The sequence below is a fragment of the Colobus angolensis genome, unplaced genomic scaffold (assembly GCF_000951035.1).
Source record: "Colobus angolensis palliatus isolate OR3802 unplaced genomic scaffold, Cang.pa_1.0 Scaffold15, whole genome shotgun sequence".
Taxonomy (NCBI): domain Eukaryota; kingdom Metazoa; phylum Chordata; class Mammalia; order Primates; family Cercopithecidae; genus Colobus; species Colobus angolensis.
The window spans coordinates 10,470,998-10,498,543 of NW_012114599.1; the positions used below are offsets into that span (position 1 = coordinate 10,470,998).

Below are 27,546 nucleotides of genomic sequence, written 5' to 3' on the forward strand. Positions count from 1 at the left end.
TCTATATTGTTACAACATATGACAAAATAAAAAGCTTAATGCTTAAAGGGAAAAAAACTGCCAAGTATAATTTTGAATGATGGTTTATTTTTTTCACATCTTTTTTTTATAGTGGGTATAAACTAACAACTAACCTAAGTGTTGTTTTCCAAAGTGTAAATTTATATGCCTACTTTATGTTCTTGTTACCATAAATGTCTGTAAGAGAGGTTCCAATTAGTAGCTTTACTTACCTTTTTGTGCCATTTCACCAACTTATTCTTAAATCAGATTCACTAGATTTTAGTGTAATTTCTGCTTTCATTGTCAGGGCTGCCTCCATTGTCTTGAATAGTGCCATCACCGTTAAAAGTATTTGGATTTAGAGTATAATGAGCCTCTTTTTGCTTACAGGCAAAGGAGAGCCTATAACTAAACAAAATAAGGAGAGGCCCCTCACCTAGACACTATGATTCTTTCCCTTGCATCCTTTGAGAGAAATGCTAGGGAGAGACATTGCAGAGAGTGGTTAAGAGCACAAACTCTATTCCCAGGGACTATCCAGTAAGGTGGGGAAGTTCTATAAATTCTAATAAAATCAAAGAAAAAAATGAATCCAGTATAGAGTCTAAAAATTACCATTCCAAAGATTTTCAGTAGCTCACTGTCTCCCAGACATCTAAGAATCAGACCCAATTAAAAATTTCAATAATAGAGTAACCACAGGGATGTTATTTTGTTCAGGCAAAATAACAGAATACCTTAGGCAGCTTTTTTCTAAATATTCTGCTAAAAAAATGTCTGCATGCTTTTATGGCAGTTTGCTTTAATGAAATACTATTGGGTATTGGTTTATTGAACTGCTTTTGGTATTTCTACACATTACTTTTAATCATAAGCAATTTCCAGCTAAGACTTTTCAAGATAAATAAATGAAATAAAATTCCTGTGAACTTCTTCTTAAAAATTTAACATCCTACAGGATCTGCTTCTGTATCATCTATAAGTTTAACCAAAGGCACTGATGAAGTGCCTGTCCCTCCTCCTGTTCCTCCACGAAGACGACCAGAATCTGCCCCAGCAGAATCTTCACCATCTAAGGTAAAGTAAGAAATCTTGTTATGTAGAAATTGGAATCATTACAGTTACATTATAATAAACTGCTTATGTCTAGTTTAGTTCTCACTGGGATAAGTTAACATTTCAGAGTATATAGGCTTAATAGTTTAAATAAGGATTACATATAGATTTAGCATGCAGTAATGTTTCTTTTCTTCTGAAAGTAGTTTTTTGGTATGCATTCAAGACCCTTGTAAACCTAAGGCTATGGTTATTTTCAAGAAAAAAAACAAGTTTTAATCTATAAAGTAAGAGGAATTTGGTTTCAAGCAGTTCTTTAAAAACATAAAGTCCTGAAGCTTTATATGAAGACACATTATAAGTCAAACTGTATCTTGACATATGCTAAAATTTACTTATCTGAGCCCTTAATAGTAAATCTGACATACTTTTAAATGGATTTTTCATGAAAATTCTGGGTTTGGAAGAGACCCTAAAGGCTCAAAATAGCTATTTCTACTTAATTTTTTTGGGGGGCGGGGGGCCAGCTGTTAACTTAATTCATTAGTTCTTAAGCTGTCCAGAGTGCAGAGCACTAGGGTAAGTCAAGACAAGACACTCTTTGTAGAACTTCATGAATGTTAATATAGTTAATTTAATATTATAAAATAGGCAATTTATGCTAAATTAGAAATGATCTTTGATTGATTGATAAGCTAAGTCAGTAATTAGTAGCAAACAACAAAATTTGAGGAAAAAAATTTAAGTAAAAACTTTGGCAAACTTTTTTTCTATGAATTGGCAGAACCTCCCATTTAAAACACATGCTAGCCTTGGCAACAGAGCAAGACCTTGACTACAAAAAATGAAAAAATTAGCCAGCCATGGTGGTACATGCCAGTGGTCCTTGCTGCTTGGGATGCTGAGGTTGGGGGATCACTTGAGCCCAGGAAGTTGAGGCTACAGTGAGCCATGATTGCACCACTGCACTCCAGTCTGGGCAACAGTGCAAGGCCTTGTCTCAAAAAAAATTTTTTTTAATTACAAAGAAAACATACGGCAAAACTCCCTGTTCCACACTTAGCATCCTGCCAATAGCATGTTTGAAAACGCCAACTTAATTCTTATAGTCATGATACTTCATAAATTTATTAATAAATGTGTATTTTATTCTTCTTTTCATTTGTTAGATTATGTCTAAGCATTTGGACAGCCCCCCAGCCATTCCTCCTAGGCAACCCACATCAAAAGCCTATTCACCACGATATTCAGTATCAGACCGGACCTCTATCTCAGACCCTCCTGAAAGCCCTCCCTTATTACCACCACGAGAACCTGTGAGGACACCTGATGTTTTCTCAAGCTCACCACTACATCTCCAACCTCCCCCTTTGGGCAAAAAAAGTGACCATGGCAATGCCTTCTTCCCAAACAGCCCATCCCCCTTTACACCACCTCCTCCTCAAACACCTTCTCCTCACGGCACAAGAAGGCATCTGCCATCACCACCATTGACACAAGAAGTGGACCTTCATTCCATTGCTGGGCCGCCTGTTCCTCCACGACAAAGCACTTCTCAACATATCCCTAAACTCCCTCCAAAAACTTACAAAAGGGAGCACACACACCCATCCATGCACAGAGATGGACCACCACTGTTGGAGAATGCCCATTCTTCTTGAGTTCCTCTGTACTGGGATGTATATTTTCCTGGCCCCAAATCCATTGCTGGCAATGGATGCACTGAACGTGCCAGCACTGAGGAGTTAAAATGAGAACTCCAAACACTAACGACTCTTCTTCAAGATGCAGTATAAGACAATGAATTTTAACCTAGATGTAATTATAAAATGGAAATGGTATTCCAGTTTAGAATATGGAAAGACTGACCTAGAGGAATTGGACAACTGATTGCACCTGAAAATGATAAAGGGACTTTTTCTGGCCAATAGGCAGGAGTCCTCTTTTTGGGAAGTGTTTGTGAAGTGATCTTTTGTGAAGTGATCATTAAAGGGATGGAAAACACAGTCTAGTGTCCAGCAGGCCCACATGATGACAGTTTTTGTAATTCAAATTATGCACTTTTAAAAAAAAAAATGTAAACAGGGATCTTAATATCTTCCTTTGTTTTCCTTTGCTTTACTCTTCTACTTCAGAATATTTTCTTAAAAATCACTCAAAGGACTGTGAGGAAAGGCTGTGGTACCTGACCTTGTTGAAATCAAGGCCCGGCACTGTACTACAGTCCTGTTTACAGATTATTACGGTGAACTGAATGGGTACCGAGGCTTCACCAAAGAGGTACTTTTTTGTTGTTGTTGTATTTTTAGGAATAATTATACCAATTTTAAAAGCATTCCCCACCTGTCCCCACACACCCAAACAAAATGTGGTGGTGTTGCCTTCAAAAAAGAAGTTTTGTGTCATTAACATGACAGAAGAACTTTTTAAAAATACATAACTGTCAAGTATTCTATTTGCATTTAGGAGACTGTTAATCTATGCTAGATTGTCATTTTCCCTCCTTCTCCCACAAAAGTTTACTGGTAGTCCATGTCATGGCTCGTAGCTATCCCTCTAACCATACCATGGAAATGCAGACACCCAATGTGAAAAGGAGCACTTGCTGGGCATCACTGACACCGCTCATGTTTTACTCATAGTTGAGTAATCAGCATATCTAGAATTATCTTGCATTGCCTAAATCATATGTATATAGTGAATGTTATATAATATACCTGGCAGGTCTGTTTTAATTTAATTGAATAAAGATACAAATACTTTGTTTGGCTGGCATATATTAAATTATTATATGAAGAAAATGGTTGATTCTTATTTCTTTTAGTTGAAAAACACACAAAAACACTAAACATAAAAGCACGTTTTGTGGTACGCCTTGGTTTCTAGTTCTGGATATATGTATTAATCTTAAAGAATGATCTAAAGTCACAGCTTGGCATATAGGAAGATACTTGCTTAGAATAGGATGTGTATCTTTTAAGCAGAACTTTGTAAGTTTTAAGTTCCTAAGCAACATGTATACAGTTTGTTAAGGTTTATATTGAACATTCTACCTTGCTTGAGGTTTTCTGCTTTATCAAAACTATTCATAATAGAACATCTACCTGCATCATTACTATCATAATATGGATTATTCATAAAGCGTATGTACTGTTCTTCTGAGTCTAACAAATACTGTGACTGAAATGCATGCACCTTGTTGAAGAGAAAAACATTTTATTAATCTCCACTATAATGTCTGTGAAATGTGCAGTATTCCATCCTTAGAGAGTTATCTGGTTCATCAGCATCTGCATGTATCCTCTGAATAATGAAGCAACATTTCAGCAATTCTGTTAACCACGCTATTAAGAGACATTTGTAGAAGTGCTGCAACATGGTGGGAACCTAGTACTTTAATAATTTCCTATGATATTTATTAGAGCGTAAAATGTACATCACGATAGTACAGTATGTAGTCCTTTAAGACCAGAAGGTATGTTAACTGCACCGTCATTAAGCAGTCTATCCTATTTTCTTATTTATTTGTTAGAGTTGAATCCTTTTTGTTCAATATCTGTACCATTCCTATGATGGTAGCCATTTTTCTCTTTATAAAATATTTCTTCTTTGAAAAGTGTCCTAAAAATTTAATTTCAAATCTCCTCTTGGATGCAAACTGTCCCTAAGACCATCCACTCAACAGTATTTATGTAAGCCAACTTACTAGTGCCACTACAACTAATCATGATACACAGTCCAGAATCTCCCAGGACTTTTTACTGGGCCAGCCTCATTGTCCCTAGGATCTCTCTTTTTATGTCTCATGGATTACTTCGCTTTTTAATTGCCCCAGGCCCATTCCAAATGAGAACCTGGTAAAAGTCACATTGGATCCCATTCAGTATGTCTTCGGCTAATGTGTTAGCCTTCAATAAGGTGATCACCCCTTTTCAACCTATCTAGTCTATAAAGAGGAAAAATTCAAATTTGAAGTTCTAATCTTATTTCTCCCAAAGGGAACTATTCCTCTACCCCATGGTTCTAGGAGACCACTTCACTGTGCAACAGTTTTATATGTATTGTGGATGGAGGATATTTTATTCTGAACCGTGACATTTGGGTAAAAATATTTTCTGCAGTGGTAACTGATTAGAAAAATTCCAATTGGATACCCTTAGGTGGAGGTGAGAAAATGGTATCCTTGCCTTCTTCTCAATATGAAACATTAACTAGTTGACAAATTTATCCTTGTAGTAATGAAAATATATTTAATCAGGGACCAGAAATGGCAGAGGAGATAAATGCATCATTACAAAATTCTGCTTTTGAATCCCGGACATTACAAGGGGGTAAATGCAGCATGACTTTTTGTTAACCACATTCCAAAATGTGGAACATTTCTCTTAGAAATGAAAATATTTCAAGGCTGATGTATTTTAAGACTACACATTATCAGGAAGCATACATTGAGAGTTTGCTTAATTAAAGGTTGTTGGGCATCAAATTATGTTTAGTAGGTTACTATTCTCTAACAACTCAAGGATGCTTTAATGGATCTGAATTTGACAAAGAGCATGCCACACTAACACTACAGTCAGCAACAGCCTAGAGAACAATTACTATGTCAGCTGGAGGCTATATTATGATTCTAAATTCTTAAAGGTTTTTTTCCCTCCATAAATCAAAAATTACCTTATGTAAACCAAAAATTAGTTGGTATTTATGGTCATGATCTTAATTCTCAAGTTTAGCTTACTTTAATCTTGTATTTCATTGTTTGTCTTCTAACGACAGCTTAAATTCAGATTTTTAAGTGGCTCAGCAAAATAGGAGGAGTGTCCCAATTATGTTGTACATATTGAGGAAAACCTTTTTGTTCCTTCAGATTTAGAAAGAAACAGTTTAACCATTTATTTCTTGGTATTCTGCTGCTGTGAACAGGTTTACTTATTCTTTTAACATATATTGTGTGACTACACAAGTATAGGTCCTGTTGTATTGCACATTAATCTTTACCAGTAAATAAACATCACATGGTTAATATTGGTTTGGCTGAAAGAATTATACAGTAAAGTTATTTATAAGGGAACATGATGACTTTATTCAATATTTTTCTTCTTTGAAACATCTCATTACTGTTAAAATTATTTCATAATCCCTTACACATGAGCCAATGAAATATTCTGAGCTCTACTTAAGCATGAAGTCTATATTATAAATCTAAACAACAAAAGCACTTGTAACTTGTTTAGTGAATTCCATGCCTTATTTTCCATTTTTGACACCGTAAAGTGCATTTTCTGTCGACTGTGAGCAAATTTCCCTTTTGCCTTTAATGAAAATAGTGCATTAAGTAGCCAATTGCTACAGAATTATAAAGCAAGTTAGCTAACGGTGGGTCACATTGGACTACCACTCAAAGAAACAAGATGCATAACAGATGGAAAGTACATGTGGTGTGGCTTAGGGAGAGCGCACCTGTGCCAGATGCATGCCACTTTCAGTAGCTGCCAAATGTGCCTTTAATTAAGAACATCTCTAATTTTTTTCTTCAGATCAAGTCAGCATTTGGGGGCGGGTTTGGGCAGGGAACTTTGGGGTGCAAATATCTGGTGAAACCACCAGAGAATTTGGTTGTCAAAGTGACATGTATAATTTTAGTTGAGACGTGTTTGTGTATATATGTGTATTTGCCTTTGTTTAGTAGCACGGTTATTTGCTAAAATAATTGTCAAAAAAATTGCTCTGTCGGTCTTACTTTGATGTAAGAACAAAGTGTGGTCTATACATCTAATATGGCCTTTGTACCTAACCATGTTCATAGGTAATCTTTGTACTCTGTGTGCAGCAGTATTTGGTTTGCATTTAAAGTGAAAATAACGGCTGTTATTTTTCTGGCATTACTAAGATAAACTGAAAAATAATAAAGAAAAATGCCTTACATAGCCCACAAGTGTATTATTTTTGCATGTATTTATTTTAGAGGGCAGTATTTTTGAAATCATTAGTGATTCTCATTTAGCTCATATATGCCATATAGAAATATTTTGCATTTTATTGTGGTCTTTCTTTGGAGGCACTTTTTCCTGTATCTAGTTATAAAAGGTTAAAAGAAGTTCCATATTTCCCTCTGTGTCAAATCTGCCGATTGTAGTGAGTGGGAGGCCTTTGGGATGAAAATTAGTAATTTAAAATGACCTCGGGTGTCACCTGGATGAAGTTGCAGAGTGCTAAGGCATTTGTATTCCATAAAAGAAACTTTGAGATATCACGTGCCCTGACAGGCAGCTTTTGCTGAGATCTGCTGGAATGAGGTAGCCTGACCTTTAGCAATTCTTTCTAGGCATTGCATGAAAATATGAGTTTAAGGTTGTAACTAAAGAATGATGCAAATGTACTGTCATTCAATGTGAACCATAGGATGTAAAAATTGATGAATCCTTAGAGAGCCAATCCCCTGATGTAAAAATTAAGGTAGATGAGGCCTGGAGAAGTGAGATGACTTAGCCATGTGGCAGTCCAAGCATGAATTATCGAGTATATTCTAGGTAATCAATTTAATAGCTATAGGAAAATAATGTTTTTATTAAACTTGATTCTGAATTTTCTCTTGAAATGTCACTTCTTTGGAGCTATAACCTGGTGATTTGCTTTTCACTTATTTTAATCCTCTTAGGTCATCGCAGATCAGTCTGTTTGGTACAGTCCATAGTTAAGCCTGCCTTCTTGCTGCACATGGTGTCCAGAGGGACAGACGGCTTCAATATGGAGTACAATTCCAAAAAAGCAGTTTATGGCCATTCTAACATTTTGGGACTCTTGATTCTTACTGGAGGCAAGAAAAACTATAGCCCATGTAAAAGCTAATTTCTCTACCTCAGTAACTCATCAAGAAAAGGAAGAATCAATGTGATAGAAACAAGCAGGTGCTTTGGAATTATGTCTGTGTTCACCTTCTGGTTCCACTACTTATTACATGACTGAATTTGCAGAAGTTATTTAATCTGTTTCTCATCAATACAAGGAAGTTAACAGATCTATTGTTTGAGTCTATTATGAGGTTTAAAGGTAATACGTGTAAAGCACATGTCTTTCACAGACTAGGTGCTTAGTAAATGCTAACTAAAGTTATGAGGGATGCACTGTCAAAGCTTACTGGCTTTTAGGTATCTTTTAAGAGGTTGGTTGCTTATCCTGAAGCCCTCATAATTTGACTCTTTACTATATGACTTCCTTTGCTGTTTATCATCACTTAAATTAGTTCTGAGTGACCGTAGGTTATAAGCGTTCGATAAGGGCCCATCTGACTATTCAGCATTCAACAAATATTTATTCTTCCAAGTACAATTCTGATATTAGGAATATGGCAATAAACAAAACAAGCAAAAGTACATGTCATCATGGGGTTTATAATCTAGTGAGGAGATGCAGACAATAAAAAGTAGTAAGCATAATAAAATAAGTATATTATACATTCGAATGTTTTCACTTACGAACAAAAAAGGATATGGTGACTGGGAATGTGGAGTCCAGGGGAGGTGAAATTTAAACGGGATGGTCAGAAGCCTGCCTCATAGAGATGACATTAATAGACTTGGAAGAGGTGAGGGAACAGGACATGCATAAATCTGGGAGAAGACTATGTCAAGTCACAAGGAACAGCCAGTGAAAAGCCCAGAGGCAGGAGCGTACTTGGTATATGTGAGGAAGAGTGACGCTGCTTGTATCTGGAGAAGAATAAATGTGGGCAGAACAGAAGGAGATGCCATCAGAGGTTTGACAGAGCTCACTTAAGGCTTCAAAAGCCCTTGTAATGACTTTGACTTCTTAGTGGCAGAGTAACCAGTGACAAGATCTGATTTACATTTTAACAGGAGCACTCTGGCTGCCCTGTTGAGAATAAAATCGTGGGAATAGGGAGGCTCACCCAATAGAAAATGGCTTGGACCAGGGTGATAGCAGTGGAGGTGCTAAGAAGAGGTCAGGGCCTAGATATGTTTGAAAGACAGCCAATATGCTGATAGACTGTGAGGTGTAAGAAAAACAGAATTGTTAAAGATGACTTCAAGGTTTTTGCCAGAGCAACTGGAAGGATAAATTTACCATTAACTGCGGTGGGGAACATACGGTTGAAGCAGGCTTTGACACACTAAGTTCAATAAATATATTAGACATCTTAAGAGATGTCAAGGAGGCAGTTGAAGATGTTAGTCTGGAGTTTGGGAGAATAGGCTAAAGATAGTAAATTGGGAGTCACTTTCATAAAGATATTAAAGCTAGCAGACTGGATAAAATCACAAAGGAACTGCGTATAGACTAGAAAAAGAAGAGCTCTAAGCAAAGGAGAGCCCTGGGGGATTCTAATGTTAAAAGAGGGGGGACAAGCCAGGCCTGGTAGCACCAGCTACCCTGGAGGCTGAGGCCAAAGGATCACTTGAGCCCAGGAGTTTGAGGTTACAGTGAGCTATGATCGTGCCTGTGAGTAGCCACTGCACTCCAGCCTGAGCAACACAGAGATCCTATCTCTAAAATAAAAAAAAAATTTAAAAAAGAAAAAAGAAGAAAAAAAGGTGGGGAGTGGAGATAGGGAATCAGCAAGGAGACCAAGAAGAAGCTCCCAGTGAAGAAAAACGAAAACCAGGAGTATGTTGTGTCTTTGAGGCCTAGTTAAGATGGGAGGATGTGTTCAGCCTGTCAAATGCTACTTGATAGAGTAAGATGACTGAGAAGGGACCTTTTGTTTGACAATGTGGAAGTCATTGGTCATCTTGACACTAGCAGTTCAGTGGTGTGGGCAAAAGCCTGGTCCCTAGTTTGATAAAGAGTGGCAAGAGAGGAACTGGAGAAGTTTCCTCTTTGAAGTTTTACGAAAGGGAAGCAGAAAACTGGAGCATAGCTAGAACCGTCAAGAGAGGATTTCTTTTGCTTTAGAGAAATAAGAACATGTTTGTATGCTGAAGGGTTTGTCCCAGTTGAAAAGAAAAATGTGATAATGAGAAGAGAAAGCAGCACAGATGGTATCTACCAATAGTCCTTTACAGTAGATCCTATTAATATCTTCAGATAGGCTTACATACATGAGAGGAAATCCAACACATTCAGTTTTCTTGATAAGAAGAGCATTTACTGCTACTAATTCAGGGAATGAGGCAAGAAGAAATAAAAATCTCTATTTTGTAGATAAGGAACAAGTTTAGATGACTTATTAAAGATTATGTATATACTAAGCTCTTGGAAAACAACAGATTTTAAAGTTACTTGGTTTGGGAATAAAAATTTTGATTATTTTGAACATCTGACAATCTCCCACGAAGATACTTTTAGCATTGCCTAAATTCATCCCTTTATGTTCTATATTTAAAACTCAGCTGTAGTGTTACACATCAATTTCTATTTTTTGCCCTTAAAATATATAGGTCTCCATCAGTTTTCTCAACTTTTTTTTAACCCATATCCCTATTTGAAAAACTGTACCTCTCCCTTCCTTTCCTCCCAACCCATCCCCACCAGCTGAGACTCACTGGCCCATAGACTATAAATACCAGGCTGCTCAGATGCTGAGAATGCTGCTCTCACACCTCCAAATGAACCTTCAGGATAAGAGAATCCCAGCCTTACCAAAAGCATTATTTTTCTAGGCTCAGGCAGAAAGTTATCAATGGTGATGTTTCAAGAAAAAGTTTAATCTGAAAACTAGACCTAATTTTATGATACAACTTGATGCAGAAAAATCTGTCATTTTTCTAAGTGCATGCAATTGGTTATCTGGAATATACAGTCAATTTTGCCAATTTATAAAGTGATGATCATGTGCATATGTATATTCTTAAATCAGAATCTTACTGTGTGTGACAGTAAAGGTCACAGATAATTACGAATACAAAATACTCACTGCGTTTCAACGAACAATTTGTTTTCTGTATCTCAAGATAATCAGTTCTTTATTCTGTTTTAAAATCCAATCTATGAATAGAATCTGAGTGCTGAAACTTACATTATTGGTCTAATAGGTGGTATCTCTAAAATTTCAGTGGGAAAATGACTCGCAGGACTGCATTAAAATGCAGATTCCTTTGGGAAACTACCTATCAGGTCCTATGCTTATTACCTAGGTGACAAAATAATCTGTAAACCAAACCCCCATGACATACAATTTACCATATAACAACCCTGCACGTGTATCCCGAACCTAAAAGTTTAAAAATGCAGATTCCGGGACCCCACCTCCGGATATTCTAATACAGTGGGACTGCAGTGGTGCCCAGGAATCTGCATTTTCTACAAGTGCCCTCATGGAGGTGATGTATTAGTTAAGACTTAAAGGCAGTGAGGAAATGAGACATGAGGTGCTATAGAAAACACTGCTCAAGGGTTTCCCTGATGTTCTAGTTTCAGGTCCCAGATAAACTATTTCTTATGGGATGAAATAGCCCACTGGGGAGAACCCTAGAGTATTGGTCCACAAATCCTTGGTTCTCAAAGGCTCCGATTCTGTAGTCAGAGAAGGACAGTCCTTGCTTGGGCCTATACATACTGATCTCGCAAGGCTATAGAAAAGGCCTATTACGACTCCTACCCTGTACAAAATATCTACTTCATCTTTTGGTAGAGTGCTTCTTTCTGATTATCAATCCAAATACTTCTCAAAGACATCTGTGGTCTCCTATGTAAAGTGCGCTTCTTCAGAGGGCTGGAGGTCACAGATGTAGTCATTGTCAAGTTCTTTTCCACACTGCTCCATCCATGCATTATTTAATGTAATGCAACATAACATTACAGGCCTGGTAGCCCACACCCGTAACCCCAGCCCTTTGGGAGGCTGAAGAGGGAGGATGGCTGGAGCCCAGGAGTTTGAGACCAGCCGGGGCAACATAGTGAGACCTTGTCTCTACAAAATTTTTAAATCGGCCAGGTGTGGGGGTGCACACCCATAGTCCTAGCTACTCAGGAGGCTGAGGCAGGAGGATTGCTTGAGGAGTTTGAGGCTGCAGTGAGCTATGACCTTTCTTTTTTTCATTGGAGAGATGTTTTCTAATGCTAGATGCTGTGAAAGTGGCAGTGGTGCCTTTAACTGCTTCTGAAGGCAACTATATTTCCTTCATGACTGATATTTTTTCTTAAAAAAAAAAAGGCAGGGAGGTAGAGTATTAACTGAATTCTCTGTCAAATTAAGAGTAAAAATTATTTTCTGTAGCTCTCTACTTATTAAAGCACCACCATTAATGTTGGCATTGGCTACTTATTGAGCACCTACTATGTAGTCTTCTAGAGGTGGAAAGGAATTTAAAAATATATGGCATAGTTCCTGCCCTTGAGGGGACTCACATTCTTACTGGGAATATATGACAAACACATAAAAAGATAAACAAGTTACACCACAAGAAGTCACAAAAAGATGAAGAGACTTAAACTGGGTCTTAAGATTGGCAGAGACGAAGGAACTACAGAAAGGGCATGAAGCAAAAGTGAGCCTGGGCAAGGTGCATGGCTGACTGGGAAACGGTAAAAACCCAGTTTACTTGAGATAAGTCAGTTCACCTAGGACTCTGAAAAATATGAGATGGTAGCCAGAAAGAAAGAAAGAGCCTTACTGAAGAGAGAAGCCTTGGATGTCAAATCAAGAAGTTTGGAATTTCACTGTAGACAAGTTAAAACAGAAGAGTTTCACATAAAGCAATATTTGGGAATACTGTGTTAGAGACATGCAGGATAGATGGGAGCAGTTAGAAAGCTACCGGAAAACTCCAGGTATTAAGTGATGAGGACTCACCTGGAGAGTAAGTAGCAGCGTTAATTATTACTAGTTTCATAAGCTAGTTTCATAAAATATAACTCTATTATTTTGGAGTTATGCTACAGATGTAGCATCAAGATTTTTCAGAGGATGCTACCAAAATAAAATTGGTGAGGTGTGTGATAGTTTTTAAACCTGTCTAGTAACTGATCAATTTTAGTGATAAACTGATGAAAGGAATTTTATTGTGTTGACATTTTATTTAACAGGTTGTAACTTCTGTAGTATTTCACTTTCCATGTCCAGTCGATTTGGCATTGTGCTTTCAAGCACTGCCAGCCTGATAATAAGAGAAAAATCTAATTTCAAATGCATTCATTAACTTCAGGGAAATGAAAATCTTAGCTTAAACTTAAATACTGGCAACTCAAAAAACTTGGCAGTGATCCTTTATGTGTTCCAGACAACTACTGTTCAAAATGCAGTAGGTGAGTTCCTAATTTGTCATCAGACAAGGAGAAGAAAACTTGCAACACTTAGAAGTGAACCTTTGCCTATTTTATCAACAAACGCTTCAATAGAGGAACAGCTTCTGAAGACACCAGTTTGAGTACCAAGACTGTGAATGAACAGAAACCAAATACCCCTAATTTACTATAGGGAACTGCCTGAGAATAAAGACAAATTGTTTAAACCCATTTTTTTCTATTATAAATCTGATGTTTGGGGCATATCAAGGATGCTGACCATCTTAGACATATCCATGTGGAAACACAGCACATTTGATCACCCCATAGCCAGGCAGGCCTCGTTGCAATTTGATTCCTCTATCTGAGCTGTTAAGAGCTTGGTTTCTTTACCAAATAGGAAAACAGTCAAGTAATGCAATCCTGAATTTTCACTTTGACCTGCTGTTTGTAGCAACTGCTGTGTGTGAGCCATTGAAGTTTTGGTGCTGTTGCCACCTTCTTTTCAGGCTGCAGAAAGTCTTTTTAAGAGGATGTGGCTATATCACTGCTTTTTTCCTAGTCCATCTGGTAATGAGTGTGTGTGACACTCAAGATCACTAGTGGATCTTGAATACCGAGTACTCAATAAACACAGACTGGACTGTTTCCATCCTCGGCTCAACCCACACAATTGGAAAATGTTTCTTTGCCTTCCTCTCTCCCCAGTTTCTACAGAAATCCTTGTTCCCTTTACTGATTTCCATAACCACAGAACAAGTTTGGAGATCAATGTGTTTCTAAGCTCTGAACCTTCTGAATCATGGTTTAGGCACAAATTCTCCATAACTCAGATTTGCAACATATAAAATACAGTTCTGTTAATTAATCGTTTGACTTAAGGGATGTTAGATATTGCCTTGGGGTTTTTGGAAGACACGAAGCAAGACAGAACTGGCCCCTAACAGTGTATATTAGTCTAAGAACACTGGATGAGTTAAGTTAAATGCCTAGGAAGCATAAAATTCACATCCATGTTAAATATGAACATGCTCAATATTATACTCGGGGAATGACTTCAAGGTGGAAGTTTTCATTCTTACAAACGTTTATTTTCCTCCAAATTATTGTGTTTTTCTGTAATGATGTGAAAAGTCTTCATTTCCCTTTTCCCCAGTGTTGAGGTTCAAAAAGCCAGATCTTAAACAGAAACTAATCTTCATCTCTTCAATGTCTTGTATGTTGATTTAGTTTCATATGTAAGTATTTATATTAGTTTTCCTCAGGGATTTATACATCGAGATATATATATATAGATATATATATATATATATATATTCCTACACAGATATATACAAGCTTTTTATCCTCATCTTACCACTTGACAATACAACTTTAAGTATGTTTTACACAGCTGTTCCTTGGTCAAGGTCATTTGCAAGAGCAAGTCGGTTTCTGAAGAAATCTTGTTTGGTGGGTGAAGGATCCATTGAGGGATTCTCATTAGTTTTTTCCCTGTATTCTGATCCACTGGACCTAAAATCTCAGCACACAGATAAAGTACAGGTTGATTTGGTTTTAATTGTTTTCAAATATTTTATCTATCCCAATTGTTTTGCATTTGTAAAACAGTTGCTTCCTAGAACTGGAATACTTTTTACTCCCCTGAATTTCATGACTTAGGACATGTGTATCTAAGATTTGCATTGAATATAAAGAGAATATCTTTCTAATGCTTTATGGGGACAATTGTGATAACTGTATATGTCAGTGTAAGATATTGTGTAATTACATCATAATAGGGGAACAAAAGCTCAGGAAATTCAAGAAATCCTGTTTTTGATTCAATGAAGTAACAACTCCACAAATTACCAAGGACCTTAAATTAAAATGGATGGAAATCATGGTTCTCAACCAAGGTTATCAAGGACCTTCACTGAATTTGGCATTACATTACAAACTCTTGCTTTTGTTTGTTTTCATTTTTAAATGAAAGATTTATTGAAGCCAACCACACATATATGCTACATTTGGTAGAATGCAGAAATTCATACAGTAATCAGATTGCAGAGATACTATAATCTCAACCACCACAAAAGAGACCAAAGCCAATCAATAGTCAACAACTCAAATCAGTCCATTTGAGTCCCCAGTCGAGGGTGCATTCTTCCTTTATCTTGGTTAAGCCACTTGGGTAATCCATTCCAGCTCTGCACCTTCTCCAGTTTTTTCATGTCAGAAGTCCCTGGAGGGAGGAGGCTTTCTGGAAATAACCTCTGAGAAGCTAGACTGGGGCCCTTTGCCTAGCTTAAACTCTGACCTAGAATGGGTAAAACTAGTCCAGACACTAAGAACCAGTATCAAAAAACCTCATGCAGGGTGTATGAAAGTGATGTTAGACATGAAGTTGTTTGTCCAAAGCTCCTATACAACTGACCAAGTTCTCCATATGCTGAGGCTGTCAGGTATGCTTCTACTATCCACCAAAGAAGGATCCATGGCCTGCGAGTCCTTGCACTATCATTGGTTTGCTACTGTTGAGTCCTCACTCTTGTTATTAGATACGTTAATCATGACTATCATTGACTGAATTAATGGGCAGAATTCAAACATCTCTTTACATTATTCAAGGAAAGAAGTTGGATCCACAAAGACTAAAAACCCTAACATCTGAAAACCTGATGACTGACTAGATATTTTCACTTTGCCCCCTGATACTCAATATCACAGATGAAGCCATAGCCGCCCACCATGCTTTCTACTTCTGGTTGGTAAGGAACACCTTTCCACTATATCCCAGTGCAGAGAGGAAAAACTATTCTGTCTCTCAACTCCAGTACATCTGGGTACTCATCAAGCAAGATATCTGGGTGGGATGAGGTTCTCTTCCTTTTCAGGAACGCCCCTGAGTTCTCCCTTGAAAGAGCCTCCACATGGCCCACCCTAAAACTCCAGGCCTTCTCTCATCTTTCACAGATCCCCCCTACCTCCAATTCAAATCATCCCTGATTAGTGCAGTTGTGCCCCAAATTTAGGAAGATATATTTTTTACCATCTCATTCTTTCTCTATGTCTTCCACTATTCAGAAGGCTAGAAATGCCTATGTTTCAGGGGCAGGAGGTTGGGGGCAGGATTTGAATTGGGCTGCTATTTCTTCTTGTTCCCCCACAGGACAGTTACTCATCAGAAAGTCATTAGTCAAAACTTGAGATCTTTGCCTCGTATTTCCCCTCTTAGCTACATCTGGTCTATCCAAAACCCAACATGTCACACTTTGATGGTTCCAACATGCAACTGTTTAGTGTTTACCTGAAAATAGGAAAGCTTTGATGTCACCACCAGCCCCAAGGACCACAGAAATCTTCACCAGTTGCGTTCCCATTTCTGAAACAAATGCCAAAATCGCCCTGTCTAGTTTTCAAGGTCCACAAACTCAGCTTAAATTTTTTTAACTGCTCTTCTCACAAATTGTACCTTCCCTATGTCTCCAGTGTCTGAATTTCTCTGCATTTCTTGATATTAATTAAACTAACAGCTAAATTGCTCATCCTTTTCGAAATCCAGCATTCTACTATAGCCATGACTAAAAGCTCGTTTTCATCCTTGTAAAAATCATTTTAACTGACCTCTTTATAATGCTTACATGATATGGCCACCTGAACTCTTCCAAAGGTGCGGCCGTTAGGCTGTTAGGTAGTGCATACCTAAATGACTAGGAAATAACCTGCAGGATCAAGGAGAAAGGCCAGTAGATTTGCTTTTATTCCCTTTCTCTATAAAACAGAAATGGCTTTTGAGCTACTGGAGCCACAGTGGCTGACTGCAGGGCATATCTGAGCAGACATTATAGGGGCAGGCAAACACTCGCTGGGGAAGGGTACAATGGCTGCCAGGACATACTGACACATAACCATCCAAGTATTTGATGGAAAGAGGAAAAGACAACAGACCTGTTTCTAACTTTTCCTTTCATTCAAGTGACAAAGAAAATAGCACATTGAGTAGGTCATACCAAGTCTACATTTGCTATAAATAAACCTTGAAAGCTTGTTTGGAGCTGGGGATGGGGGTAGTTGAATCCAGTGCTGCAAAAACCTCTGACTTAAGAAGGCTTGGTTCTCTCATTGGAAAAACTGTCCTCCTTGAAAGCTTTAGGAGACATGCATCTGTCTCAAGAAATAAAGGGGCAAGGAAACACCCATCCTGTCGGCCAGTCAGTCAGCCCTGGTAATCAAAGCAACAGCCCTGTGTGACTCCACCTTTACTTCCACTCAGACAACACTTCAGATTTTAAATACAAAGGACAGCACCGGTATCGTGGAGGCAATCTGATTGACGGAGGAGGGACTGACATATGAGAAAGGACAAGAGGACTAAAGGAATCCACTGGCCCTTTACCTAAGGAGAATCCCAAACAGCTGCAAGAGGACTGACGGCAATTAACGAGTTTGGAGAGCCCAAAGCAAATGAGCATTCATTTAATAAATATTTGTTGAGTGCCTACTATGTGCTACATACTATACCTTGTATTAATAGTTAGGTTACCCTTAAATTGATCTGTAAGCTCCTAATGGGCAGGAACTATTTCTCTTACATCTTTTGTGCTGGACAGAACCTAGTATATTGAAGACCCTTAACTGAATGGTTGATTTCAAATGGCTTATTGAGAAACATTTGTAATTTAGGTTAAGTAATCTAAAATGTTTACCCCTTCAACTATCCCCTTTAATGTTAAAGTTATATAGGAAATGAAATGGAGAAGGAGAGAGAACTCCAAAGTGGGTAAGAGTGGGAGAGGGACTTGAAATGAGCTTTAAGGAGACAGAGAATAGGTGAGATAAAGTTATCAATGGATTCTTTAGCAGCCCTGCTTTCTATTACATGGTCTGTTCAACAGCTGAGGCTGGGCATATACAAAAACGGCTGGGAAGACACCAAAAGAAGAGGATTCACTGAGATAAAATGATTACATACGAGGCCCTGTAGAAGTACTCTCTCTGTGTGTGATTGAGAAAATAGACAGTGATGGGATTGATGGAGTGTGATGACAAGAAGGGAGACACTCTGACGCATGTAAATTTTAAAGTGCTAAAGAGGAAGAGAATGAGTGAGGAAGTAGAAGTAATCATTTGGAAGCCATATTCCTTATCTTCTACTATCCCGAAATTTGAGGCTAAAAAGAGAGAGAGTACCATCCACATTCCCTACTCCTAAGCTATCTCACGTGATCCTCTTCCCCACTGTCACATCTGCCATCAAGAATACACGTTAACGTAAGTGTTGCAAGATGTATATATTGAGATGAAGTATCATTTGCCTCAGACTTCACAATAATCTAGGCTTAAGTCTTTCACAGCCTCTGTATAGATCCTTCTAGAATGGGACAGTTTGCCTTCCATCCTGTTCAAAGGCAGGGGAATAAGTATCAGTCTAGCTAACATCAGCCTACCACAGTAAAGTCTGTTCCCTCTAAGAATCCTCATTTAAAATGTTTAAAATCACTTAACATTTCCAAACTTTAAGATATGTAGCCTTTATTCTGATCAATTCTGGGTACCTTTCAGGGATATGTGACCTTGTATCTGCCCAGGACAAATGTGCCTGAGATGGAAACAATCAGAAGGTCATTCTTTTCCCCAAATATTGTGGGTATTTTTCAGGATTTTTTTTAATGATGTCAACTTGACTCTCCCTTTTGAATCCTTGTGGGTATGAGCCTTCGGCCCTCCCAGCCTCAGAGGGAAGAGAACCCTTTCTCAGGTTTTCTGTTGCATCTGGCTCCATGCCTAGCTTCATCCCGAAGCAGCATTCTGGGTGTGTGGGGCCACCAGCCAAACAAGCCCCTATGGAACAAAAAGTGTGTCAGTGTAGACAGGAATGAGCCTCCAGAGGGCTGTGGGGGAGGAAGGCAGCGAGCCCCAGACATGACACAAGTGGCTTTGCTGGCACTGGCCCATTTGGACCTGTGAGACCAGGCTCTACAATGGTTCCAGTACTCAGGACTGGCCACTTCTTAAAGTTCCAGGGCTTGCTGCCAGCCTGACCTCCTGACAGGCAGGAGGAAAATGGGCTGAATGTCTCTTCTGGTTCCTTCCTATAACTGTCCACAGGCCTGACTTCAGAGTGCAAGTTCCTGTGTAATGGCTGGGACTATGTCGCTCATGATTCCTATACAAGTGTCTTGCATAGTGCATGCACATAAGATTGAATGCTTAATTGATGAGAAGAATGGTGTGTTCTCATCTGAGTTAAAAGCCACTGCCCTTCCTGTGCTACACTGGGGCCTCCCTGACCTTCCTCTCTACCTTATAATGGAGCAAATTTTCCATGGTCCTCATATGAAAACACTCAGAAAACGCTACTTAAGCTGCCTCTTCAACCCATGCAAAGTCTCCAAAGTGCCCACTGCAGCACCCTAAGCGCCTGATGGTACTGACTGCCCTAGGCCAGATCTAAAAAGCCAGGAAAGCCTGCCAGACTGACAGTCATCTGTGTGGCTCCACCTTTACTTCCACTCAGACAACACTTCGGATTTTAAATACAAAGACAGCACCAGTATTGGTGGTGGCAACATGATTGATGCAGGAGGGACTGATCTGTGAGAAAGGACAAGAGGACTAAGGGAATCCACTGGCTCTTTATCTAAGGAGAATCCCGAACAGCCACAAGAAGACTGACAGCAATTAACCAACATGAACTTGGAGAGCCCATAGCAAGTCCTCTACATTATATCAAGGTCGGTGGGGAGCTACAGAAAGATAAAACCTGGTCTTCTACATGCTAGGACTTTAAAAGTATAGGTCCGAAGGCTTCATTAATTTCTTGTTTCAGGTGATAAAAAGATGTGATTACTCAGATCAAGCTACAACAAAGTCAAACTACAGATAAAGCAAATATCCACACTAGAAAGGACTCTGGTGATTTCTTCAACAATCTCCCACTCGATGCAGGGACCACTTTCATAGCATCCCTGACCAGAAGCATCTCATGAATCCATTCCGTCAGGCCGTAGCCAGCTCCAGTTCCATGCAGCTGCATTTTTAGGAAATTCTTCCCCTTAGCCACTGCTCCCAGTTCTGCCCTCTGAATCCAAAGAGGACAAATCCACTCCCTCTGCCTCATGTCACTGGAAAAACATTTTCTTACATCTCTCTGATAAATAGGAATTTCTAAAGGGACCATGGGTGAATCTATTGTTCATTGCTTTCCAACGGATAGCACCCAGTCATTATAAATGACAGTGGGCAAAAAATGGCTATTTTGGGAATACTGTGATTAAAAAAAAAAAAAGCTAGGCTCAAGCTGTGCCCTTGGGATTGTGCAGTCCTTAGAAAGATTCAGGAGTCTGGCCGGCCATGGTGGCTCACGCCTATAATCCCAACACTTTGGGAGGCCAAGGCAGGTGGATCACTTGAGGTCAGGAGTTCAAGACCATCCTGGCCAACATGGTGAAACCCCATCTCTACAAAAAAAAAAAAAAAAAAATAGCCAGGGGGTGGTGGCGGGCACCTGTAATCCCAGCTACTCGGGAGGCAGGGGGGCAGGGGCAGGAGAATGGCCTGAACCCGGGAGGTGGAGGCTTCAGTGAGCTGAGATTGCGACACTGCACTCCAACCTAGGCAGCAGAGCCAGACTCCGTCTCAAGAAAGATTCAGGAGTCTAAATCCCAAGGGTGGGATGGAGAGGTGTCTGTTTCCAGGTTCTCCCACCCCTGTCCATTTGACAGATGTTGGCACTGGGTCAAGAAAGATGTAAGTCTATGATCCTAGAAAGAGGAATACAATTCTCAATTCTTCAAAGCCTGAATAAGGTGGGTTGAGGATCCTGCAACAGCATGCAAGCATACACTGGGCTCCTTAGCAAAACTGAGAGAGAATGCAGGGCTATGGCTAAGTGCAGAGCTGTTGCTCTTCCTTCCTATTCCCCCCTCTCCAGTAACAACAGGCAGAGACCAACAGTCAGAGGCCCACTAATCTCAGTACCACCCTCCCCACAGGAGGATAATTACAATGAGACAAACCAGCAAAAACAAAGTCCCCACTCCAGGGCTGCCCCCAATTCCTCCATCAGGACCATAATCTAAATCAGCCAGTGACCTCGACCTTCAAGGAAAAGGTGATTTCCCTGTGCTTCCTCACTTATCGGCAACTCTCCAAAGGCAGCAATAATGCCTCTGTTTAACTTTTCCATCTACTAAAATATGAAGACTTGTTATTTAAAACTGACTGCAAGAACATCCTCCACCAAGAGTAACTAAGCAGCAGGAAAAATCTAAGGGAGAGAGAGGTAGGCTGAGCCAGTGGAGATTGAAACAGCAGTGTCTCAGGCAGGCAGTGGCTGGACTGGTAAATCCCTCTACGGTCAAATGCCAATGCTCACCTCTCTCTTCCTTGTATTTTATGCTGGGGTGTGGCCACTGCCTCCTAGACTGTAAGACAGTGCTGACCAAAATGCCTGGTGGGTGATGTTTTATACAACAACGACTTCGAATCTCAGAAGGACCACAGGAGGAAAATGCCTTGTTTTTGCCTCCTATGGAATACAGAAACTCCATTAAAGTGATTTCTAACTAGGGCCAAGCCAAATCCACTCATTCAGGGAAAGCACTAACAGAAGTCCCAAAAAACATGAATTAGCACCCAGGATGACAACGGGCCCCCAAATGCAGACGTACTGAGATCCCTTAGACAACTTTCCACACATGGGGAGATGTGATGGAGCACCCAGGACACCCAACCCCAATAGCGGATCCCACTCCTCCCAGTCTAAAGGGGCTTTGATTGTCACCAGCTCATTTCTCAAGGGAACCACCTCTGGCCACTCCTCTCGGGACACATGACTTTGGGAACAAGGAAGAAGGGATAAAAGACAGAAGAGGCAGGGCAGACAGCTGAGTTTGCTTCTACTCTGGGAGATTACAGTGAGAAACATCTTCACCCCGCCAGAATTGTGGCTACTGGGTGCAGGCACTGTACTTGAAGCGGTTACGTGAGACCAGGGTTAAAACCTCAAGATTTAGCCCAAAGGGAAATGAGTTACAATGCTGTCTTGTCTAAGGGCTACTCACTTCTTTTTAAAGAGCTTGCGGAAGGAGCTGCGAAAGCCCCCCTTCTGGTCTTGCCTGGGATTTTGATCGCTGAAAGATGTTTGTTCACTTTCTCTTTCTTCTTTGGGACAGAATCTGGTAGTATCTTCTAAATGCATCTCCTGGAAACAAAAAAGAGGGATTTTTTTTTTCTTTACTCCTTTCCAACGTTATTATGGATCCTGACTATGGGACAATTTTGTGGTGTTGTGACTTTCCTCTCCCATGCCAAAAGATTACCAGTGGGCACCCAATCCCAACTAAAGCAAACCTAGGCTAATGAAGAAACCAGTAGGTGAAAAGAGGATAATTTCCTGCTGAGTGTAGTATTTTCTATGTATCAAGGAAAATAGTCTAGTGTAATATATAACAATAATTAAAGATAAGGAAATAAAATTAGCTAATGTTTTAAAAGAGGACTGCAAGAACATCCTCTACGAGTGAATAAATTCTTATTTTGACACCAACCCTGTTGTGCTAGAAAACACTCATATCTCCAGGTGTTTCTCTTTCTACAAACTAAGGATGTTCCTTACTTGTAATGCTAGTATTAAACTCATATTCCTAACTCTCCATTTTAAGCATAAACGAGGGAAGGCATTTTTGAGAAGTCAGACCTGTTTAGAAGAAAATGTCAACTAATACTTTCAACCTGAAAATATGCCTGTAATACAGTTTTTACAATTCTTAACCTATGCTATTTGGAGTATAAAGTGAACTAAGTTAAAAATAAGGCTGCATCTTTTGTGACCTCTCTAGTTTTTTAAGTGTGAGATGTGCTAAATAGAAGTGCATGTACATTTATACGCATACAAGCCAGATATGCACTTATATATGTTTATATTCCATATGAACAAAGTATTCACCTTGAGGTGACTATAATTTAAAAGCAACTTTAAAAACAGCTGCTGAATTTTGAATAACCTTTAGAAAACCCCAAGTAGTCAAAGCAAAAACCACACTAATGATGCCCTAGAAGTCTCATGAATTAGATGGGTGACTGCTTGCTGACAGAGAAGCAAAGTGTGAGGATGGATTTTTTTTTTTTCCCCAGGAAACATATGAGTCTGACTTTGAGAACTGGGGGTTGCAGATACAGAAATTCTCTGAGATTCTACTAAGATTCATAACTAGACCACGGAGATAGACATGCAGTGTTTCTTAAAGTGTGGTCCCGCCACTACAGGATCAGGTTGGGCCTTTATTTAAAAGGTAGCTTCTTGAGCCCCATCCCAGACTTTCTGAATCAGCATCTTTGCAGTGAGGCCTAGGTAATCCTTACGCACACTTAGATTTGAAAACGAATGATTTAAGGGAGGGGTCCCCAACTCCCAGTACTGGTCTGTGACCTGTGAGGAACTGGGCCGCACAGCAGAAGGTGAGCAGTGGGGTGGGTGAGCAAGCGAAGCTTCATCTGTATTGATAGCCGTTCCCCATTGCCTGCATTACTGCATGAGCTCCACCTTCTGTCAGATCGGCAGTGGCATTAGATTTTCACAGGTGCACAAACCCTATTGTGAAATGCACATAAAAGGGATCTAGGTTGCCCACTCCTTGTGGGAATCTAATGCCTGATGATCTGAGGTGGAGCTGAGACAGTGATGCTAATGCTGGGGAGTGGCTGAAAATACAGATTAACATTAGCAGAGAGGTTTGACTGCACAGAGACCATAATTAATCAATTGCTTGCAGACTCATATCAAAACCCTATCAGTAAGTGGCAAGTGACAATTAAGCTGCATCTGGTGGCAGGCTTTATGGTGGCAAGTGAGTTGATGAACTTCAATGGTACAGCTGCATCTGGTGGCCTTAAAAGTAGGTTTGAGACAATTTCAAATCTCCATACGTTCTGGATTAAAGTCAAGGCAGAATATCATGAGATTGCCACAAAGCACTGAAAAGCCTGCTTCCATTTTCAGCATCCGATCTTTGTGAAGTGGGGTTTTCTGCAGTGACAGCAACCAAAATGAGATTACAGAGTAGACTGGACGTGACACACTTTGGGTGTCACTCTCACCCATCACCCCCAGATAGGACCGTCTAGTTGCCGGAAAACAAGCTCAGGGCTCCCACTGATCCTAGATTATGGTGAGTTGTATAATTATTTCATTATATATTACAATGTAATAATAACAGAAATGTAACGCACTTGAATCATCCCGAAACCACGTCCCCCTCCGCAGTCTGTGGAAAAATTGCCTTTCCCAAAACTGGTCCCTGGTACCAAAAAGGTCGGGGACCACTGACTTAAGGCATGCTTCTGCCCACCTACACTTAATGTTTATATCAATCACCTGGGAATTATCCTAAATTCTGATTCAGTAGGTCTGGGGTGCAAATTCTGCATTTATAACAAGTTCCCAGGCAATGCGTTTGCTACTGCCCCCAAGGACCATATTTTGAGAAATGCACTTTTAGAGACTATTTAGTGACTAAATCTAGTAATGGTTTAAGGAAAATCTCTCTATGGAACCATGATCTCAATAGCATTTCATACTTTATAAAGCCTACTCAAAAATTGTATCTTCTTTGGCCTGATCCTCCCAACAACCCTGTGAGATAGGTTGTCTTATTTTGAGATAACTGGAGGCACAGAGAAGTCAAGTGACTTGTCCAAAAGCACACAGCTACTGGGCAGCAGAGTCAGGACTAGAACCTAGATCTCCTGACAATCATGTGTTCTCACTAGAGCATACCATCTTCTTTCTTGACTCTAAAAGAGACAGAACACTAAAGACTAGGACTCAGCTGGCTCTGCTGGGCTGGGTGAAAGATATACAAAGGGATGAAACACTAGGAGTTTTGCACATCTCAAAAGCAAAGAGTTGATACCTTTAAGGATAGAGTTTTTGAGGGATTTATCTTTTGCAACTAAAACCCCATCCCACCACCACCTCCAACACACACAAACATGCACATATATACTTAGACATGCAGACGTGCACATACATGCCCATGCACATATGTATGCCCACATGGTCTCTGCCCACCTGCACTCTGCATGCAACCTCTCTCTAGGACTCCTAACAACCAGGCCATTTTAAGTTTTTAGATAGAAAAATTGTGTCCAGAAACAGCAATTAGTAATGGGAACTTTGCATGCTTGAAAATTTTAATGATATTGCTAGAGAAAATGCCTCTTTTAACTGACTTCCATTTGACATTTCCTTGGTATCTCATTTTGAACTGACTTGACACATGTCTGACACTGTTAGGAGATGAAACTTGCTGTCCAGTATGTGCAATTAACAGTTTCTGATACACTGTTTACTGTTATTTGGTATGTCTGGTAAACAGCCACAAATATATTACTCATTGTTTGCTTCTCAAATATATTGTTATTTCTGATTAATGGTTTTTGCCTTGCAATTGTTGAACCCCAAATTTTTCACAAATCAACTACAAAAGGACATTGTTATTACATATGAAATAAAAGTTCTTTACAGTACAGACTATACTAGTTAGAAGGTTTTGTATGTAAACCTCTGCTCATCCTAAGTCACACTGAATTGGCACTATAATTTCCATTTACTTCCCCTTTCAATAAACTTCTAAACTCTGACACATGCCTAAGATTGATTTTTCCAAAAAATTCTGCCTAATCAAATTTTACGAAGCTTGGAGTTGAAAATCAGAGCTACAGGAAAATCTGAGAACCCCAGGGAACTTCAGCAGCTTTGGCTGAGCACACTATCTATCACCTTTTTGTCCTCTGCAGGGACCAGACACAGACTTTGCTGGAGTGCAGGTGGGCAGCAAGCTCCAAGGCTCTTCATGATCCCGCCCCTTCCTGTTCCTCTGGCCTAATTTCCACCACTCTGACCTGGCACAGTACGCCAGAGAAAAGGCATCACCCAGTTTTTCTCACGCTTCCCTACCTCACTCTTCCCCTAGCCAACTTCTAGGCAGCTTTTACAATCTAATTCAGACATTCAACTTCTCTAAGAGGCCTTCTCTGACCACCATGACCCCAAAGGTTTTAAAATATCCCTCCCACGTGCTCCCACAGTTTATTACATAATTCTGTGTTCCTGTGTCTCCTTCCTGTACTAAGCCAGGGGTCCCGGAGGATAGAGACTGGTTTATTTCTGAATTTTCAGCAATTAGCACAGAGCCTGGTACAAGACAAGCACTCAGTGTTTGCTGAAAAATGAATGAAGGAAAAAAGTCAGTGATCATCACTGTTTCCATTCGAAAATGAGAATAGTTGGACCGGAAGGGTGGTCGCACAGGTCAGAGCTATCATGTTACTTATGCTCTGCTTAATCAGATCAGAGCAATTATTTGCTCAGAAACTATTAGCACTTCCTGGATAAGTATTTAAAGACCTCTTTAAATGCCCTCCAGGCTTGCAGACACCACAATTAGACATCAAAATATCAAACACCGGTAGACCTGCAGACACGGAGGTTGGCCATCAAAATACCTCAACATTCACTGAGGTTAAAGAAGGTGTTTCTATTTTGGGATGTCCCTGTCCCAAAGAAGTTTGCAAATTAATAGGACACTTTTTTCCAGTCAAAAGCAAAGCAAGCAGAAATAAAGCTGGCTTTGCAGCAAACTGCGCAGCGAGTCTACCTTGAGCTAGGGCAACTTGCCTCCTCCCTAGCTACAAGCAAGAATGCTTCCCGGAGGAAGTGGGGTACGCTGGCGCACCGTGTTCCATATTCTCAACATAGAAACGACACCTCACAGGGAGAAGAAACACACTGGCCGGGACCTGCGCGGCGTGCAGTGCTCCGAAAAAAGGGCAACTCTTCACAAAAGCAGGAAGAGATTCCCCATAGCTCCCTAAATGTGTGTGTCATAAATCAGGTCTAAAGAGTCACGGGCTTCTCTGCTACCTCTGCCGTCCCTCGTGTACCATATGAGGAATGCTCTTTGGGTCCTGGTACTGGAGAACAGGCGCTGCCACTTGCCTTCCAAGGCCCAGCAGTCTACAGCTTGCAGGGCGCGGGGGCTGCCCCTGCTCTGCCCCTCCTCTCCCTCTGCCTCCGCCCCCGCCGACGGCTCGCGCAGCCGCCCCTGAGCGCGCTCCCGAGCCCCTAGCCTCGCCCGGCCCCGCTCCCCTCCACGCTAGAACTCAGGATGCTTCCTGCAGATCTGGGCCTGGGGCCGTCGACGCTGTGGGTTTCGATTCGGTTTTACTTTACCCTCCTTACTTCCAAATAGGTCTGTTTTTCGCTTTGGGACCGCTGTTGGGGGAAGAAAGTCCGGGGCGCGCCGCGAGCGGCTACAG

The 27,546-nt window shown here is 40.1% G+C and overlaps 2 protein-coding genes across 2 annotated transcripts in view; one reads left to right on the forward strand and one right to left on the reverse strand.

The window, feature by feature from the left end:
* The window catches only part of SOS1 (son of sevenless homolog 1 (Drosophila)), a 155,685-nt gene extending 148,694 nt beyond the window's left edge, over window positions 1-6,991 (forward strand). Inside the window, exons 22-23 of the mRNA XM_011935935.1 lie at window positions 962-1,080; window positions 2,229-6,991. Of these exons, the coding sequence (XP_011791325.1) occupies window positions 962-1,080; window positions 2,229-2,720 (611 nt within the window). The 3' untranslated portion in view covers window positions 2,721-6,991. The remainder of the gene's footprint in view (window positions 1-961; window positions 1,081-2,228) is intronic.
* A 6,032-nt stretch (window positions 6,992-13,023) lies between these two features.
* ARHGEF33 (Rho guanine nucleotide exchange factor (GEF) 33) overlaps window positions 13,024-27,546 on the reverse strand; it is a 95,586-nt gene continuing 81,063 nt past the window's right edge. The window contains exons 19-21 of the mRNA XM_011936030.1: window positions 27,461-27,540; window positions 22,290-22,429; window positions 13,024-14,757 (exon numbers count right to left, since the gene is read on the reverse strand). Of these exons, the coding sequence (XP_011791420.1) occupies window positions 14,628-14,757; window positions 22,290-22,429; window positions 27,461-27,540 (350 nt within the window). The 3' untranslated portion in view covers window positions 13,024-14,627. The remainder of the gene's footprint in view (window positions 14,758-22,289; window positions 22,430-27,460; window positions 27,541-27,546) is intronic.